At 37.5% G+C, this 19612-nt stretch overlaps 4 protein-coding genes and 1 long non-coding RNA gene across 9 annotated transcripts in view; 1 reads left to right on the forward strand and 4 right to left on the reverse strand.

Annotated features, from left to right (window-relative positions):
- LOC126616156 (uncharacterized) overlaps positions 1-5496 on the reverse strand; it is a 41775-nt gene extending 36279 nt beyond the window's left edge. Inside the window, exon 1 of the mRNA XM_050284165.1 lies at positions 5420-5496. Coding sequence (XP_050140122.1) covers positions 5420-5468 — 49 coding nt within the window. The 5' untranslated portion in view covers positions 5469-5496. The remainder of the gene's footprint in view (positions 1-5419) is intronic.
- The window catches only part of LOC126616149 (uncharacterized), a 90099-nt gene that overhangs the window by 13633 nt on the left and 56854 nt on the right, over positions 1-19612 (reverse strand). The window contains exon 1 of one of the 4 annotated variants that reach the window (XM_050284152.1): positions 15912-15930. The exons of 2 other annotated variants lie outside the window; for them this stretch is intronic. The gene's annotated coding sequence lies outside the window, so the exon portion shown is untranslated. Of the gene's footprint in view, positions 1-15905; positions 15931-19612 lie in introns of those variants that run through there. One more of the 4 variants, XM_050284154.1, reaches the window with a different exon arrangement.
- LOC126616157 (uncharacterized aarF domain-containing protein kinase At5g05200, chloroplastic-like) lies at positions 1735-4647 on the reverse strand. Of its 2 annotated transcripts, XM_050284168.1 has the most exons (6): positions 4272-4647; positions 3880-4093; positions 3218-3360; positions 2743-2921; positions 2324-2440; positions 1735-2202 (listed from the first exon to the last, which is right to left on the reverse strand). In XM_050284168.1, exons 4-6 carry the CDS (start codon positions 2881-2883, stop codon positions 2023-2025), a joined length of 438 nt encoding a protein of 145 aa, XP_050140125.1. In that variant the 5' UTR covers positions 2884-2921; positions 3218-3360; positions 3880-4093; positions 4272-4647; the 3' UTR covers positions 1735-2022. The 2 variants fall into 2 exon arrangements, with proteins under 2 accessions (XP_050140125.1, XP_050140124.1); XM_050284167.1 differs by having other exon boundaries at positions 3880-4647.
- On the forward strand, positions 4813-5910 carry LOC126616159 (uncharacterized). The gene is made up of 3 exons (XR_007621038.1): positions 4813-4911; positions 5262-5340; positions 5590-5910. It is a non-coding gene; the product is annotated as an uncharacterized LOC126616159 (long non-coding RNA).
- LOC126616146 (cell division cycle protein 48 homolog) lies at positions 10662-15949 on the reverse strand. Its single transcript, XM_050284144.1, has 9 exons — positions 15794-15949; positions 15510-15669; positions 14781-15009; positions 13598-14364; positions 13035-13256; positions 12805-12876; positions 12419-12700; positions 11814-12173; positions 10662-11267 (listed from the first exon to the last, which is right to left on the reverse strand). Exons 1-9 carry the CDS (start codon positions 15820-15822, stop codon positions 10974-10976), a joined length of 2415 nt encoding a protein of 804 aa, XP_050140101.1. The 5' UTR covers positions 15823-15949; the 3' UTR covers positions 10662-10973.

The raw sequence follows: 19612 nt of genomic DNA on the forward strand, positions 1-19612 counted from the left end.
CCTTCCACAAGGCAGCCCAGGAAGGATGCCCGAGCCTCCCTTCCTCTCTTATACACAAGCTCAGGCACAACAGCCCAAACCCAAGTGCCCCAGCGCCCTGGTCTAAGCCGAGTCGCCGCCGCGCCATGCCACCCATGGCAACAGTGTCATGGCATGTCCAAGCCACTTTTTGACACATTCTCGACCCTCGTCCAGCCAAATTTCAAGCCCCGAGGCTCCCAAAAATTAAGAAGACAAGGAGAATTAATTTTTTTTTCTTACCTTGGTGCAGCATGAAGACGAAGAAAGCAATGAAAGACGGTGCTTTGCACAGGCAAGTGTAGAAGATTGCTAGGGGATGGGGAACAAATATCCTCTAACTTTCTCTCTCTTATAGGGTAGAATAAAATGCTTTCTAAAGTTGATGTAATCATCTACTTAAGGTAGACTTAAATAGACTTTAAAAGTAAATTATTTGCCCTTCCTTGAAAGATCTAATTTCCAATTAATGTGGGAATCTACATCAAAATAGGAAACAATTTATGTTTCCTAAAGCAAGGGAAAATCTCTACACAGCCCCTTTCCTGCTAGCAACCCAACAGGTGTGGGGCATTTGGGTTCTTATTCTTTATCAATTAGTTGCTTTGAAAGTCTTAACCTTGATTTCTTTGGGTTCTTATTGTAGAAACATCCCAATGCATCTTGCAAACCAAATAAGCCATTCCTGTTGTATCCACGGTTATGTACGGTGTTTGGGAGAGACCGAGTCACGGGTAGTATGGCTGAATCAGCAGCAGATACAATTGAAAATATGGGTTTGGAAGTGAGGATTGTGAGACTTCTGAGATGCCTCCGCATTCACCTACGCCATCTCCTTCTGTTGCTACATCTAGTGCATCTCAACCTGTTAGGAAGAGGAAGATGAGTAGGAATGATGGTGATGCAAATATTGTATCTGTTATCAATGAAGGTTGGAATAAAGCTGTTACCGAAATGAAGAAATTAGGTGAAAGTTTTACTTTCAGAGAAGCAAAAGCTAGACTACCTTCTGAGCTTCAGGCCATGGGCCTCCCATATGATCAGGTTCTAAGAATTTCAATGAAGTTAGTGAAAGATACCGATCTGATGGGTATTTGGACTACCTTGGATGACTCACAGAAGCCAAATTTCATAAAAGTGTTTATGGAGAGCCTTTGAGCATTAGGGGTTTTAGTATTTGTGGTTTTAGTATGATGAACTTTATCAACTTCTAGTGTTTTCATTATTTGCTTTAGCAAGACATTATTTGTTTTTTAAGTCGGGACAAATGTTTGATTTCGGATATTTCATGTTTAAGTTCTGCATATTTCATTTTCTTTGTTTAAGTTCTGAATGTTTAAACCCTAAAACGTTTACGATATGCATGATCATTAAACTTATATTTTTCAACATTTCTCATGTGCTCTTGTGTGGTTTGCCATGCAATGCAATGGGGAAAATTTAGAGGGGTGTCCTTTGAAACAAGGCCAATTCTAATGTTTGCAGAAACTAAACTCCCAAAACAACAACCCACAATTGAAAGGACCAAAATTAGGGACTAAAATTGATTTGGGGTGTGGGTTTTGCAATTTCCATAATAAAATTTGATGGGTTTGTGCTGAAAATTCGGATGGAGCTATAGCAAAATATCATGGACGATTCGTAACTGCCAGCAGGTTGTAAGACTGACCACCAAAGCATAACAGCAACAATAATTTACATACCAAGTAACAAAAGTTTCATTAAGCATGCCTATACAAATAGACATGCAAGAGAAAGATACCTATATTAATAAACAAACTGAGACATAAAGTATTTACAAACTGAGACATAAAACCATACATAAAATAGGAGAAGAATCTGATATGATACATAAAACGATACGCACTTTGCCTTCGTATAGTATAGAGTACAATATTTTTCTTGTTCTCGATATCGTTCCTATTGAATGTAACTCCGAATGCTGGAGAACTTTTTATTTACATTTACACAACCTACAAGAAGCTGCATCTGCACTTCTTAGGTTCATCTGAAATTGTTTCTGTAGTTGGTTCTTCGATTAAAAGTGATGGAAATCCTTTGGTCTTGGAGCATATTCAAGTTCGGGGCCAACAAACGGGTGTACCGATCAAAATACAAAAGCTGCTTCAGGAGAAGTGCAAACTCTCGTGGAAATTTCAATCCATATGATTCACTAACCCGAATCTGAAATAGGAACATGCGAGCAGTTCATGGCGTCAGAACAATTTGTCAAAAGATGGCATAAGCTACAGAAGTAGAGCTAAATCATGCAGGCGTGTAAACCTAAAGGGAGTCAACAGCGTACCACATCGAGAAAAAATGCATTCATTTGTCTCTCATCAACAACTAGATTAGCAAAGACAGCAGTTGCATTCGTAGATGGCTCCCTGGCAGTTGCTATGACTACTTCAGTATCCAAATCCTGCACATGAGGAGTTGTAAGAAGCAAATGCGATTGTTATCAATAAGCTAATTTAGCCACTTCCGTTCTATATTCTAAATTCGGCTATTGCCACTTCTGATTCAACATACCTCTTTCAGTTTGAATTCTTTTAAACAGCACAATATTTAAGGGCAAGGAAAAAGGGTATCTTTTGGCCACACCATTCTGCTAAACATGAATTTCCCTTAGCTCTGAAATAGTCTCAGAACAAGTACAAACTGAAAAATTAACCTTTTTGGAAAGTAAAACACAATTAGCAAACTCCTGAATTTAATGCTTGCCTTTATTGATGAGAACATCTTTTCCAAGTCTCTTGCAAAGGCCTTAGTATCAACATTTGTGTCTGTAGCACCCATTTCAATCAACGCAGATGCCATTGATTCATATTCTTCAGTTGCAATTGATGCCAGAAAGATTTCCATGGCACCCCATGTTTTCGGGGATATACGGCCAACGATTCCTGTAAATTTAAGTCAAACGCATGCAAAAATACTTCAATAACATTTGAAAGGTTGGACAAATACAGAGAACTTCTAAAACTTTCAAGCAAATGGTAGGTACTGCATCTTGGGACTATGCACAGTTGTTAAAGAACAAACATTAGGCAAGTCTTTTTCAGCATAGTATATATTATATAAGGTATAAACGTTTAGTCATATGTGCAGATATTGTATAAGCAACTGAAACATTAAAAAAAAAACCGACAGACAATTAGAACTATAAGTAAGCAATGAGTACAATTGGATTTCATGTTACCTTTGATACATCGGTAAGCCACTCCCCACCAACCCCAATAAACGCCTGAATACCTTGGACCATCCTAAGAGCGCCACGTGGACCTGTGCTTACTGATGTTTGGAGAATGTCCACCACCAGTTTAGGCAAGTCTTCGAACCTATCTGGTAACAACATGAAATTCCAGCTTCACTAAACCTCAAACGAACAGAGTGATCCAGAAAGAAAATAATTCAAGCTTAAAGAACACAGATGCCCATGCCCGGGTCTAAACAAAGGCGCGAATCAAAGTTTCCTTCTCATTCTGAGAGGTGATGCGATTAATTGATAACTGTCTGCCAAACAGAAGAGTTGTACTTCTGCTTCAACAGTTTTTACACCTAAGTTTCACTTCTGTATATCCATGAAAAAGGCAACAGCCAATTACTCCCAAGAAGTGAAAAAATGAACATTTTTCGAGGTACCCATTAAGCGAAACACCAAGAAGTTCACATCTTCATGATTAAAAATATCGATGTGAGCAGAACATAACCATTAGCAGAAGTATAATCTACTATTTTGTTCATATATGGGTAACAAATAAATTATTAAAAAAACCCACAAATCAAATAAAGATTTAAGCTTGAGATAAACCCAATTCAAACCCAAAATCCAAAAGCCAACGGGAGAGAGAAATTAAGCACCTTGAAGGCGGGAGGAGTAAAGATCCTAAGCTTAAGAGTATCAGGCAAAGAGAGTGAAGCCCCTTGAGTTTGAGCTGCAATTAAGCTGCTTCGATGATTTTACATAATGTGTAAAGAAGCTGATCAAGATCATGAACAGGGCTTAAATTCCAAACTCAACCATTCGATTTAAAGCTCGAATGGCATTGCGAGGCAAATTAGCTCTACTATAAACCTGAAAAATAAGCCAGAAAATTTCCGGGCCAATATCACAACACTTGGACTCTCTCACTTCTATGAGGAAATCCCACAACACAGCATATTGCTTGCTACTTCCTAAAATGTCAATCAAAATGTGATAGCTTTCAGCACTATGTCAAAAACCCAGAATTGTTTTAGCCCAAAGAATGAACCTGTGTGCAGAAAGCCCAAGATTTTTGCAGCGTTTCAGAACTTGCTCAACCAAGTATGTGGAGATTTGGGTAGACAGAGCGTTGAGGGAGAGCTCCAAGTCGTGGTGAGGGTTCCTGTGGTCGCTGTGGATGCGGGAGAACTCGCTTACCAGGTGCGGTGATGGTGGAGATGGCTGGTTGTGGTGGGTGAGAGAAGAGAAAGGGTGGCGATGAGTGTTGGGTTTGGAGGGTAAGAGAAGAGAGTGGAAGATAAAGAAGAAGAAGCAGTAGTGGCAATGTTCTGTGTTGCCGTAAGAAGGGTTTTGGGCATTTTAGTCATTTTAATCTTTTGGTTCCGTTCCATCCATGCGCTACCAAACGCAGGACGGAACAACCGTCCTGTTCTGTCCTGCGCGTACCAAACATAACACAGAACATCTGTTTTGTCCCGTTCCGTCCCGTCCCGCCCTGTCCCGTCCCGTCCCGTCTGCATACCAAACGCTACCTTGTGGAACAAAAAATAATCAAGAAAATTATGGAGGCGACACGTGAACTTTTAGGTAAAAATGACAAAATTACCATCAAGGCACACCGGGATTCCCACGCGCATGCAACGGACAATAACGGCTCAATCAAGGAAGAGTCAAAGGTGATCAAAATGGTATTTATTCAAATTTCTCTCATCACTCCTCATCAAATCCCCACCTCAAAAGGTAACTCCCAATTATCCTATTTAAATTGGGATTGATTGCCTAGATTAATTGCAAGATATTATTACATAATATCTTGCAATTAAATCCCTAATTCCACTAAAAGTGGCCACACCCCTATAGATAGACTTTTTTTCCTACTAAAATACTAAGTGTATTCTCTCCAAAAAAAATCCCAAACACATTTTCTCTCAAATTCTAACTTTGGCATCGAAGATTCTTCGGCCAAAAAGCCCCCCCTCCCATTCATCGTGGGCGCGTGAGGCTTTTGGCATTAATCTTAGGTGTTATTATTTTGCAGGTACATTTTCGTCAAAGAAGAAGATGGCGAAAATTTGCATCCACAATGAGCACATGCATAAAAACAGGAAGATATGCAGGTGCACAATAAATACATACATAAACCTTAGAAATTTGAAGGTTTGATAGTTGAAATTAATAAAGTTTGGGATATCTTACTCTTAGGAAGGGAAGAAAATGATATTTGTCGCACAGCCAATTCCATCATTTACTGCTCTTCCGAGTGAGTAAGGCAAAACACCAGGCTCCTAGGAGTATGATTGTAGTTTCATTATCCTACCTTATCTTAGCAGCTGGGTCTGGTCTTTATAACGCCCTTGGTTTTGCAGACAATTTCAGAAATGCCATTTTCTTTTTGGAGCTCAAAATGTGCATTTATTTGTGGTAGGAAACTGGTGAAGATGAGACATTTGTGACTTAATCATGCATCAAGGATTCCTATTCTAATTATTTCAATATTAAAATTTTAATTTAAGTTTCTACTTTTTAGTTTTGATTTTAACAAAAAATGGTAACTATTCAGATATGAAATTTTATTAGGGTTCCAATTATGAATTTGAGGTCAAAGTGTATGTGAATGTGATACACAGTATATATGTAGCATTGTTATGAAGGATTTGGGACCTCAAACGGGTTTGCAATCAATAAGAATGAAGCGGTTCAGTCTAATTCAGAAGATTATAAATGTCAAATTTTAGAACTAGAGTGTCATGCATGTGACCTAGAATATTGTAAGAGAAAAAACTGAAAACTAAAATTAATTATGAAGAGTTTAAAATCAGTTATATATATATATATATATATATATATATATATATATATTTAACTGAGAACTTGAATTACTCGTCGAAAAAGTTTTAATTTTCAAAATTTGATAAAGACTAAAGTTATAACATGTACAAATCTTTATATTTTCCTTTAATTCTGATCCCTTCATTGGTAGAGAAACTATCCAAGGCCACTTACCATGAGCAAAAGTATTAATGACGTATTGACGTTCCTCATGTTTGTTGTGCTCCAAATCTAATACTTGTACATGCGCAGTTATTATGCCATGGGACATGTGTGATTGTTTTCGACCCAAAAAATACAAAAATACAAAAAATCAAAAACAAAAGGAATCTCATACATTTTAAATTTAAAAAATGTCTCTACTTCTGTATCATGGAACATTCCACAGCACTATCTGCGATTGCATGCACTCATCTGCAAGCAGCATGCATGCATGCATAACCTCATCTGTTGTTTACGGATCGTAAAGGTTCAAATTTAGATGTTCAAGTTTACAACTCATTTCACACTCAGTATTTTATCGTCAAAGTTTTTGTAGGCGAGGATAAGAAAAGATGTTAAAAAATACATAAATCCTAGCTAAATTTGTCACTGAATGAGTATACGTCCTACTGTATTGGTATCATTAAGATGTTTACATTTTATGTGCATTGTAGCTGCTGATATCTACACTTATCAAACCAACTTTCGTGATCAACAATAGCGAAACCAAACCCACCCAACTTCCTCAGGGAGTGCCATGATGCTACTAAAAGTTGTTATACACATGATGCTAAAGATTTGCGATGAAGGATGATTGCAGCATGCAAATTAATTCTCTTTCATAAATTACATTAATGTCTTAATTTATTACTGATATAAAATACATTAATTTCTTCCCACTTGTTTCATAAATCTGATATAAATTTTAGGCATTAGCATTTTGTTTGTTGGGAGGCAATTTTAATATGGTGGTGGATAAAAACGTCCTAATTATCTTCACCAAAGAAGTAGTTGGGCTATTTTTCAACCCTAATTCTTGTACAATTTAATAGTTGATTGCTTATGGGTAGATGATGTTAATAAGGAAAGAATTTTCAGTGTGTCAGGAACACAACCCGATACACCAAGTATCATAATACAAGTGGTTGAAATTTCTCGTTAAAAAATTTCTCTTACTTGCATCCCATCTCATGGAGAAATATTTTTAGCATGCTGGGAACACACCTAGTACACCAAGTGTCATAATACAAGTTGTTGGATACTTGGAAAAATAAAAAATATATATATATATATATATATAAAATAAAAAAACTTCTAACCACTTGTATTATGACACTTGGTGTACTGGAGGTGTTCCTAGCACACTGAAAAAAAATTTCTCTGTTTCACGGGTGTGCCACCTTATCCACAAACTTGGAATTAACGCATTTTTACTTTCCAAATTTCATAATTGAAACTATTCAACTTCTTAATCATTAGAAGATAAACACTTTATATAATTTTTTTTTTCTTCTAAAAGGGGGACAACTGGTGGTAAGCCACGTTATCGACCCTTCCAAGGGACGAGAAGACTCACATAGGCATTTCAGCCTCCCCTTGGCCACAAGTCCAGCTTCCACACTAGCAGCGGATTTCAAATCCAAGACCCGAGACCTCCAATTTTTAGTTTTAAAGAAGCCTCGTAATCCGTTATTTACCACTGAACCACCAACTCATAGTTTTTATATAAACAATATTGAGGGATGGAAATTTGAATTCAAGACCTCAGATGAGCTGTAAGAGAAAATGCTATAATTAAATCAACTAAACTATCAGCCACTTTCAAGCTAACTCATTTTAATGTAGTTTGAATTAAGACTCAAACTTACTGGCATATGTTATACCCAAAGTACCATATGCAATGATAATTTGATTTAGTGACACACCTTATAAATTGTTAGTTAATCTCACATTCATTTCCATTCTCTTATTTTATTAAATTCATACTCATCTTTCATAATGCTCAAAATTACAAAAGAACAAAAGTTATTGAGCTTCTACGAAGTTTCCTTTTCACTAAAAAGAAGTTTCACTTAGCACCTCTCTCTCGATCAAAATTTTTCACTTTTTATTTTGTTTTTGGGTGGGAGGGCGTTAGGTTAGTTTGGAGGGAAATAATGGAAGATATTAAGGAGCCGAGTGCAAAGCGTGCAATGACAGAAAATTCACGGACATCCTCCTTCCTCCACAGTCTAAAGAAGCATGTTCCCACCACAACCCCAACACTAATATCTCAATGACAATGAGCTGTGCAACCTCCTGCATTGTTCAGCTACTCACGAGCTTATTTAAAACCCCTTTACAATTCCCCCTCCTTATATAAACCTCTCAAACCCTCCAAACTTCTATATTCTTCAAACCCTCACAAACCACAAAAACTCAAGAACATATTTCAGATATGTCTACCTCTATTCTTTGCATTGCACTTCTCTTACATTCCCTACTCCTGTTTTCTTATTTTGACATCTCTATGGCTGCGAGAAACATCCCGTCTAGCGCTCCGAGCACAATAGTGAGGCCTCTGGTCACTGAAGGAGGAGACCGCTATGTGAGTATGAAGCCTCGGGACTTGAATCCCAAGGAACAAGTTTTTCATGGGAGGGAAGTGAAGGGTTGCTTGCCAAAAGGGTTTAGGCATGCCTCGGCTCCTAGCCGGTTTGTGAACTATCACGCACTTGGCTCGGGGTGTTCTTCTGCTAAGAGTTCCAAGAAACCTTGATGGTGGAGAGTTTGGAAAGGGATTCAAGGGATGCTTTGTATATGATTTTGGCATTAATCCGTGGTGGATTGAATGGGGGACAAGTGTCATTGTATGTGCCGGTTATACACAGCATTGTCGCTCATAGTAGGGGTCTTACTATTTTATAGTGGATCTACATCGTATGTTGTGAGAATATAATCGGTGCATACAATGATTCTTGAAAAGAGATGCACTAAGAAAGTTATGAGTTTAAAATATAATTTTGTGTCATGATGACAAAATGCGAGAAGTAGGGATTTATTTATTTTTCTCAAAACTTCATTGTATGAGTTTAATTTGTGCTGTTTTCTTCACCTAAATGATGGTTGTATTTATCTTATGTATATGTTAACAACTTATGAAGTTTTTGAACCAAAGCTTCTCCAATGTGTGATTCTTTCTTTTGCTTTTGAGATACATCTCTCCTTAATCTCCTATATGACTAGTTTAATCATGGAACACCAAATGGAAATACTTGTTGGAAAACATTAGTATTTTAGATGCTTTATTATTTGAATAATTTTGATATTTTACGTATTAGGGTTTTTTAGGTTTGATCTCTATAATTATTGCTTGTATTTTAATTTGAGAAATTAATTTAACCATTACGTCGCCTTTCATTTATAGCCATCTCGGCATTCTTAGTTTCATAGTTTGTTTGTTCGTTGTTTGATACTCTGATTTTCCTCTATACTTCATATGAATTTTTAAGAAAAAGTAATTAATTATTTTAGCTATTTACCTAATTTATTTCATATGAAGAGTAAAGGAAGATAGAGGCCAATTTAAATTGGAACTTGAGGGCAGTAAGAACCTGGCCTAGCATAAAAGGTGCAGAGCAATTCACCAACCAAAATAACTACACTCCTTGCGATCGCGACGTATGAGTTTCATCAAGTTTTCATTTGTTCAAAACTCATTTATCCAATTTACAATTAATCCAGGCGTTTGGTTGGCGGAAAAGGGGTTGGGATTGGAAAAATCACTTCCATTCCGATGTTTGGGGAAATGTTTCTTGCCTTCGAAAAAATGAGAGTGAAAAACCAAACTCACCATCCAATTTGGGTGTTACTTTCTTTTCCCGTGAAAATCAAGGTAAGCATTAATTATATTTTTATGACCAATATGTCCCCACTAACAGTTAAAATGTCATGCGAAATTAAATATGGTTACTGAATTTTATTACGACATATGTAACGGTTAAATAGATGATTGTACTAAGTACATGAATGTATTGTAGTTAGATTCATCATATAAAGATGAAATAAAAAATCTAATGATCTATTCGTCAACTATTTTGTTTTTTACTTTTAATTTGTAGTTGCATTTTGTGCTAGAAATATAGGAGAAATTCACTAGAGATAAGGCAAATGGAAGCGTGAGAGGATAGTGGGGAAGATGCCAAATGTAATAAAGACAAATGAAAACAAAACCAAAAACCATTTCAAATTATCTTTACTTTCAAAATTTTGTTTTCATTCGTTACTTAATATTACGATCTAATGATATTCCTCTTTACTTGTAAGTGAGAGGCCTTAAGTTCAATTCACGCTAAAGACGAATTGGAACCATATTATTATACTTAACATTGTTTGTTAAAAAATATTTTTAAAAAAAAAAAAATTTCATTCTTACTTTATTTCTTTTTGTCCGTCTCCCCTTAAGGCATTCGTGTCTCAAAACAAAATGATTATCAAACCGGCCATACGCAAATTTGTTTATAATTCCTACACGAGACATAAAATCAAGTTTTCTAGTTACTTTCCCAACATTACCAACCATGAGAAAGAAATATTCCATTTACCATCCCCTAAGAACCGACATGGAAACCAAACACAGTAAAAGAAGTAGGGAGCACAAACAGCAACCTTAACCAGCTTTCATCCAATACAAACAACGTAAGTATTTAAAGAGAACAAATCTCTTTAACAAAGTAACTAGCCTTTTCCAATCCATCAGTTGATTGATACAAATAAGATTAACAGCATAATATACTTAAAAACATCATGTTATCCTACAAACCCCACAAACTCTTTAGTACACAAAAGACTTGACAGTCATAACCATGAAAAGGAAAGCCTTCCACAAAGTTGATAACATGAGCCTACAAAAGGCGTATCCTCGGACGGAACTGCCTCCGGAACCATGCCCATGATAATATTAACTATACAAATCGTCTTCATCGGCAGCACCAGCAGAAGTTGCAAATGCATCAGAGCCGGTCGTCCCAGTTTGTGGATTTTCAGTAAACTTAAACTCAGTTCCGAAACCCCTGGACTGCTGCAAGGTCTGAGCAAAGACCTGGTATTTGCGTATATCAGCATCGCTGACACTCCTACGAGCATATTTCATCGACTCCTCAAAATGAGCAGCTTTAATCTCCGCCACTTCATCGTCAATGTCCTCATCCATAGAATCTGGATTCTCTGCTCTCCTCCTCCCCCGCTCGATATCCTGCAAACGCACCAAACTTTAATGACATATAGAACTTGTGCAGAACTTAACTTTACGACGTCTACATGCAGTGAATACCAAACCAAGTCTACAAGGTCCACAATTTCGGGATGCAAACAACAAAGATTTGCACATTTTGGCACATGGAACCACGTTCAAGTTATTCCCTGTCTGCATAAAGAGAATATTGCCATATAAAGCTCCCTACCCTCTACAACCCGAGAGGAGCAGAACAAAATCAGACATGCACGGCTTTGAAAACCAAACCAAATTAACAGCTCTGAACAAGCAGAGGTTGCAATTTCCAGAACTGACTTGGATAAGCAGAATTTGTAATTTCCGAAACTCACACGACACTGAAGTTTGCACTAAATCTTTAAAGCCCAACCAAGACTAAACACAATCCTTTTTTTTTTCCTTCCTCTTTGGATGGTGAGATCATGCAAAATTTACGTTATCAAAATTCATTACCACTCTAAACGTGCATCAATGGGAAGCTACAGTTATTAAACCTTTGAAGAACTAAAATGACAAATGAGGACGTACCTTTTCTATATTCTCTCTTATGGCATACTTGCATGACCGCTGGCAGATCTCGGTGATATCAGCCCCACTAAAGCCCTGTGTATACCTGGCCAGTGCTCTCAAATCCACATCCTTTGAAACAGGTGATTTTCTCAAGCAAGATTTAAAGATTTGGAAACGTGATTCTTCATCTGGAAGAGGAATGTAGATCAACTGGTCAAGCCGGCCAGGGCGCAGAAGTGCCGGGTCAATAATGTCAGGTCGGTTTGTGGCCCCAATAATGAAAACAGTCTTTTTTGCTGTCATGCCATCCATTTCAGTCAGGAGTTGGTTAAGAACACGATCAGCAGCACCACCTGCATCCCCAGAACTGCCTCCCCTCTGCAACAATCAGTGAAAAGTAAAAAGAAGTAAGACTAACAACCCAAAAGGAAACTGCTGTGCAAATAAGGACATCGCGACAAGAATTAAATTAATATTAATCAGCCAATTAACTTTATCATATCAAAAACTTTCAGTGACTCAAACTAATAGACAAATAGAACCAACTTTTCAGTTCATGCTTCAGATTTCTTTAATTTATGCAAAATTATGTGGACAGAATATTAAATAATGAGGAAACAGACCTGGGTAGCAATGGAATCAAGCTCATCAAAGAAAAGGACACATGGTGCAGATGCACGAGCCTTGTCAAAGATTTCTCGCACATTGGCTTCACTCTCACCAAACCACATGGTGAGAAGTTCAGGGCCTTTAATACTGATGAAGTTAGCTTGACATTCATTTGCAATTGCCTTGGCCAAAAGAGTTTTCCCACATCCTGGGGGCCCGTAGAAAAGCACCCCTTTAGAAGGTGACATGCCAAATTTCTCAAACTTCTCCGGGTGCTCAACAGGATATTGAACAGTCTTTAAAGCAAACAAGGCAGAAGTTAGAAAGATTAGCTGTAAACACTAAGTAGCATAAGAATTTACAAGATATAAACATAATAGCAACAAATAAAAATTATTACCTCTTGTAACTCTCGCTTAACATTCTCAAGGCCTCCAATATCCTCCCAACTTACATTAGGAACTTCAACAACCTGCCCCACATCAAAGAATTGGTACATAGCTTTAAAAATAAAATTTAAAAGTGGGGAAAGGGAGAGAGAGAAAGAGAGGACTAGTATATCTCAAAAATATAAAACAACAATTATATACACTATAAGGGATCCAATTCCAAACCAAAAAAATCACTCACTGTTTCACGCAAAGCAGATGGATTGCTTGTTCCAAGAGCAGTTTGGAAGTGCTCATTTGTAACCGCCATTGAATTCAGTATCTCCGCATCAATGGATTCATCTTCCAAGTCAATCACGTCCATCTTCTCCCTAATGCATTGCAGAGCAGCTTCAGTGCAGAGAGCAGCAAGGTCAGCACCAACATACCCATGAGTATCCTTGGAAATCCTCTCTAGATCAACCTGTACAGCAGGAAACATCATTTAGAACACCCATATGGAGATAATGAAGTGGATACCAAATTGGCATTTTTAAGTGAGAAACTTTGACCAAAAAGTCATGCCAGCTCTGAGAAAATATCAGATACTTCATACTTACATAATAGACCATCAAACCTATGCTTCAGTAAGCCCAGTGTAACACTTGAAGTTTCTTTTAATAATTATAACTTAAGGTTTCTCTAGCTTGTTTAACCAGATCTAGTTTATATTTGGGGAACCAAAGCAGTCATAATGTATTCCAGATACAACAAATGTTTTACCTTAATAAAAAACTTAGTGAAGAAAGGAGAGGTTCAACTTACATCATCAGAGAGTTTCATGTTCTTTGTGTGTATGCGAAGAACTTCAAGGCGCCCAACTTCATCAGGAACACCAATGTCTATCTCCCTATCAAACCTACCAAACCTTCTCAAAGCCGCATCAATACTGTTTGGACGATTTGTAGCACCAATAACAATAACATGGGCTCGAGATTTCAGTCCATCCATCAGAGTCAAGAGCTGAGAGACAATCCGCCTTTCAACCTCACCATGTGTCTTCTCCCGCTTAGGAGCAATTGAATCAAGCTCATCAATAAAGATGATGGATGGGGCATTCTTCTCCGCTTCTTCAAATGCCTTTCTGAGATTGCTCTCACTCTCTCCAGCCAATTTTGACATAATCTCTGGCCCATTAATGCAAAAGAAAAAAGCACCAGTTTCATTGGCAACAGCTCTGGCTATTAATGTCTTTCCTGAACCCGGGGGTCCATAAAGTAGAATTCCTTTCGGAGGTTTCACACCAATTGATTTGAAAAGTTGAGGATGCCTTAGTGGCAGCTCTACTAGTTCACGGATTTGAGCCATTTGCTTCCTAACACCACCCACATCATCATAACCAACTTCATCCAACCTTTCTTCATCCTCCCTTCTCACAGGTTCCCCCTCACAAAAGATCTCAGTGTCAGGGGCAACCACACAATATTCTCCTGGGTCAGTTTCAATGACCTTAAACTCTACACTTCTCATTCCTCCTCTGACAAGGAACAAATCTCCTTTCCTCACAGGGCGGTAAGCTTCCAAGAAATAAGCTGCAAACAAAACAAAGGGATATAGTAAGCCAAGTTTTAGTGTCCAAAGTCTCAAGAAAAAACCTAAAGAAATTTAATCCGATACAAAATGGCAGACAGCATGCTGAGGTAGTGCAAATCATCTGCATCAAACTTACATTTTTCAACAAAATGGCATGAACAGTTAAAATGGACTAGGATGCAATCCAAATAAATTAATGTAGATGTATCATAAACACTTACAAAGAGGCTACATAGAGAAATAAAAAAAAAGGAGCAAAGCACAATAATATGTTCCTAGACCAACAATCATCACAGTGACCCTGGGAAAGTAAAAATTGTAGAAGGTCTTGGACGGGGCCTAAGTCGCAAGTAAACCCCAGTGATAAATATTTTAGAAGTAAAACAAATGACCACCAAAGATGTCACCAACTCACGTTTCAAAAAGGCATCAAAGAGATTTCCGGTAACTCCTTCTATAGAGTCATCAATAGGCAGAATGTGGACACGCTTCCCATACTTAACATCAGGGCATTGATGTACAGACACAACATCCCCAAGTCGAACCCTTAAATTCGACCTGACAACCTTGTTCATCCTGATTCTTGGCTCTTCACAGGTGTCATCAGCAAGTGCAATGCAGATTGTGTCTTTTCGTTTCTTCCCCTGAAAACCCAATCACAGATGATTAAATAAACACGAACCGTAAATCAAAACCTCCGGAAATAAAAACACAATGTAATGTAAATAAAGTAGGACACGAAAACACTTGGGTCTGCTTCGTTGATAAAATCCAAGTAACAAATATCTATTTCATCACTATGCCATGTACCTAACGGTTCCCCTTAAGTAAAAGTGATAACTTTCCTTCTTTTTTTTGGTAAAAATAACTTTCCTTCTTTTACTCATTCTGAAACTTAAACTTCCAAACCAATGAGTACAAAGCAACCCAATTCTGGGTTCGAACGAAAATTGCAATTTCAACCTCAATTCACAATCTAAACTAAGTTGTTTCATAGAACATACAAATTATGCAACAACAAAATTTTTTCCCTAAAACGTCATCCCAACAAAACCCTAGCGTGATATTTTAACTTTCAATTTATTTGACAAGCTACCCTAATTTTTATTTTCTGATTAGATTGAAAACAAAAACAAAAAAGTACCTTGATGAGGATGGTATCGCCACGGAAAAGCTGTAGCTTTTCCATGGTTTCGGGATGCATTGAAACGACGGAGTTATCGTCGTTTACAGCCTCATCAACGACGAGACGGTTCGGCGACTTCTTCCGCTCCAGAATTGCCGTCGAGAAGTCCTTCTTCTTCCTGCAAAACAATCAAATCCCCAGTCAGAATTTGAATATTTACGCAAATAAAACGGAAAGGAAACACTCCGACATATAAAAATCGTGGAAAGTAAAACAAAATTAAAGATGGCGAGTTGACTCACGAGTCGGACGATTCGGCTTGGTGAGCCATGGCGGTGAAGAATTTCAGAGATCAGGAACTGTGGTAGACGAAGAACGGAGAGAAAGAGGAGAGAGGGAGAGAGGGAGAGAGAGAGAGAGAGGGAGAGGGAGTGTTTGGAGTGTGTTGGAGGATTATACTTCAGTTCTGAGTTTTTATGGCTTATTTCTTGTTTGGTACGAAAATATTTGTCAGCAGTGAGCTTGTTTGGTTATGTGGACAGGCAGAACCCAAATTGGACTTGGAATTGGAATAAAAAAAATTATAAACATAATCCAATCCAACGTCGAATTGTCATTAGAGCAAGTCCACCGACTTTGCCCCAGCACCCAGCACATTTATTCACTCAAGTGAACAGTGATAGACTGGAGTGAACAGTAATAGGCCAAAGCATCTCCATCCCTAAAAAAATGCGCTGGAACCCAGCGCATTTATTTGGTGTGTTTTTTTTTTTTTTAGTTTATTTCGGATAAGATTTTTAACCAATTTCGGATAAAATTTCAAATAAACTTAAAAAAAACACACTAAAATAAAATTACATACTCATCAAATAAACTATAAAAAAAACACACTAAAATGAAATTACATAAACTCATCAAATACTCTTTATTCTTCAACCACAAGCTTTTTGGTATTTTTTTTTTACACAAAAAGTGTATGAAAGCTTTGGTAGAAAGTGTAGAAAATATTGAAATGTGGTGTAAGGTGGAAGATGAGGATTAGGTATTTATAGAAAGAAAAAAAAATTAAATTTTCTGTATTTTTTAATAATTTTTCTGTATTTTTTAATAAATTTTAATTTAGTTAATTAACGTGGACCGTTAATCTATGATCGAACGGTCCATTTTAAAAGTCAAATTTAAATTTTTTTTACCGTTGGAAATCCAACGGTCTAGAAAAACTAGCCGTTGGAAATCCAACGGCTATAAGCATGTTGCGTCACTCCGGAGCACAAGTGGGTTGACAGCCCTCTGCAAGCTTGTCAGCTACTCGCCCTGGGCGCTAGTGTAGTGCATGCGCCAGCCAAATAGGCCGGCTCTTGGGTCTGTCAAAATTGGGCTGGTATGTTGCCTGGCATGGGCTGGGTGCCAGGTAATTTTGTGGGCTAGAGCAAATTGACTGAGGGCAAGTCTGTTTTTTGTGCTGGGTCCTGGGCAAAGCAAGCCCCGGTGGACTTGCTCTTAAAGCCCAAAAACCCACACTGAACCCATCTCCAATGATTAACCCAAAAAATAAACACAGTTATTTTTAAGACTGAACGTTCAAAATTTAACCCCAACAGAATGGTCTATTACAAGCAAGATTTGGAGTTACAAACTCAACTTCGAACTCTTACGAATTCACCTTTGAGGTCATTGGTTCTTTGTGTGATATCGAGATTGCGTGAAAAGTTGTGTCATCGTTGTATGGTGGGATCTCATAATTCGAAAGAAAAAAAGATCAAAATTTTAGTTTTCTTTCATTTAAGAATCTTACAAAAGAATGATGAGTCTCAAATAGATTGTGGTAATTGTAGGGCTGGAAAAAAATCCCAAAAATCCCAAACCAAATCAAAAAAATCCTGATCCCAAACCAAAATTCCAGAAATTTTCGGGATATAATCCCAAACCAAACCGAAAGTTTCGGTATGGGATTCGGTTTTGCATTTCATTTTTTCGGTATTCCCATACCGAACCGAAAAAAAAATATATATATATATATATATATTATTTTTTAATTATAAGAAAATTATTTGAACCGTTCATTATTTTAGATTTAATCAGTGTCGTTGATTTGTTTTAGGTCAGATCCCAATTAACAGTTCCATTCCATTTCCATCCATCTAACTCCAAGCACAGCACAGTTGCACAACCCAGCCCCTGCGCGTCCCTCACCGAGCCCTCATCTCTCATCTGTCTGTGTCGAATTCCGGCCCACCACCACACCACACAGCCTTCCTTCACCACACAGCCACCGCTCTCTCTCACAATCTCTCTCTCAGGCGATTTTCTCTTGCGATCTCTCTCACCACCACACCGAGTCCGAGTCTCACTCTCACCCCAAATTAGGTAATTAATTTAGTGTTTTGAAATCTAATTTCTGTTGGTAGATTCTGCTTTGAAGTTTTCAAATGGTTTTAAGATTTAATTTTTGGTTTTGTTATTCCGTAACCTGACTATTGTTGTTTTATTGTTTGATTTTATTAGAAGGTTATCTTAATTATGGCTCTATATCTTTCGTTGGTGCTTTGATCTCTTTATTGCTCATATCTTCCTTCATGTTGCAGCTTTATTAGTTGAGCGAGCAGCATCCTTGAAGTTGACGAATATGTGAGAGTCCCATTGGGTTACTGCCAGTGACCAAATGTAGATGTTATGCAAATGGATGGGAATGGCATTTACAGTAAAACGTTTAGATCCTCGTCCTCGTTTAAACAATAAGCTTAATGATAATGATTTGTAGATTTACTTGTTTATCACATAATTTGTGAGCATAAAAATGAAAGTTCAAACTAGATAGAATTTCAGTGGGTCGTTATAAAATTTAAATGATGATATTCTGTCTGAGTTCTTGTAACTGCATAGTGAAAGAAGATGGACACTAGTTATCCTAGTACTCTTATGTAAGATTTGAGGTTTGGACGTACATTAGTTTCTAATTCCATGAGATGACTTTCGTAGTTAGGCAAAAGTTTGAATAGGCAAATGCTATTGTGCACAGATGGGCAGTGGGCAGCGGGCAGTGGGCAGATTGGTTATATACTATGAAACTATGAAACTATGTCAAATTGGGATTATTATGGCAGTGGGCAGATTGGTTATATATTAGCAGCATGCATGCATATGAAACCATTTCGGGATTCAAATGGGCATTATTGTGGCTGACTGGCAGTGGGCAAATTGTTACTTTGGTTATATATTAGCAGCATGCATGCATATGAAACTATGTCAAATTGGGTCCAAAAGCCCAAAACCATTTTGGGATTCCTGAAAATTTGGTTTGGGATCGGTATTGAAATTGGGATTCCCGAAAATTTCGGTTTGGGAATCGGGACAAGGGTTTCGGTATGAGATCTCATACCGAACCACCCCTAGGTAATTGTTACCCCATTTTCTTTCTACTTGTCTTTTCTTTTAAAAAAAGGTCGTACCCAGTGCACAAGGCTCCCGCTTTACGCAGGGTCTGGGAGAGGTGAATGTCGGCTAACCTTACCCCCATTTATGGAGAGGCTAAAATACAAATCCAGCAAAAATATTTTTAAAACAAAAACAAAAAACAAGAAAGGCTAATTAACAAATGTGAGTGTGTGACGAAGGACTGGTAAACTAGAATGTTAGTCAGAACTCGCCCGTTAAAAATGTCCTAGTTGTAACATGACTTTGCACGGTCCTTGAATTTGTCCAAAGAAACCTACAAATGAAAGACAAAGATGCGAAGAGTGTAATCTAAAGTGTTAGATTCAAACTGCATTTAGTTTCAATTCGGAAATGACAATCCTGTAACTACCATTAAATATGATTAGGGGTGGGAACAGTACAGAGTACAGAATTACTGATCTATATGTGACTAGAACTAAAACTAAGTTATCTACCGAGTTGGTACAGAACCATTTGGTAATGGTTGATCCATTTCGATCTGTAGATTGGTTTGGGCAAAAAATAACTTCAAACTGGTACCAACACAATGCTTCATTTTCATTATTTCATGCAAGTATATTTGTTGTTGGAGTTGTGCCTTGAAAGACAATTTCGTAATATTGAGTATTATGTAACAACTTCATTTTAATAAATTAAAAAATGGCAAGTTTTATTCATTCATGAGT

Source organism: Malus sylvestris, chromosome 3, assembly GCF_916048215.2.
Source record: "Malus sylvestris chromosome 3, drMalSylv7.2, whole genome shotgun sequence".
Classification (NCBI taxonomy): Eukaryota; Viridiplantae; Streptophyta; class Magnoliopsida; order Rosales; family Rosaceae; genus Malus; species Malus sylvestris.

Coding starts and splice junctions, on each gene's coding strand:
- LOC126616157 (XM_050284168.1), bottom strand. CDS start 2,883: ATGGAAATCTTTCTGGCATCAATTGCAACTGAAGAATATGAATCAATG. Junction 2,441..2,742: donor AGATGTTCTCATCAATAAAG/GCAAGCATTAAA, acceptor CCTCATGTGCAG/GATTTGGATACTGAAGTAGT. Junction 2,203..2,323: donor ATGCATTTTTTCTCGATGTG/GTACGCTGTTGA, acceptor TTCCTATTTCAG/ATTCGGGTTAGTGAATCATA.
- LOC126616146 (XM_050284144.1), bottom strand. CDS start 15,822: ATGGCTCACCAAGCCGAATCGTCCGACTC. Junction 12,877..13,034: donor CATCTGCTTTGCGTGAAACA/GTGAGTGATTTT, acceptor GATGTGGGGCAG/GTTGTTGAAGTTCCTAATGT. Junction 12,174..12,418: donor TTGATTCCATTGCTACCCAG/GTCTGTTTCCTC, acceptor TGATTGTTGCAG/AGGGGAGGCAGTTCTGGGGA.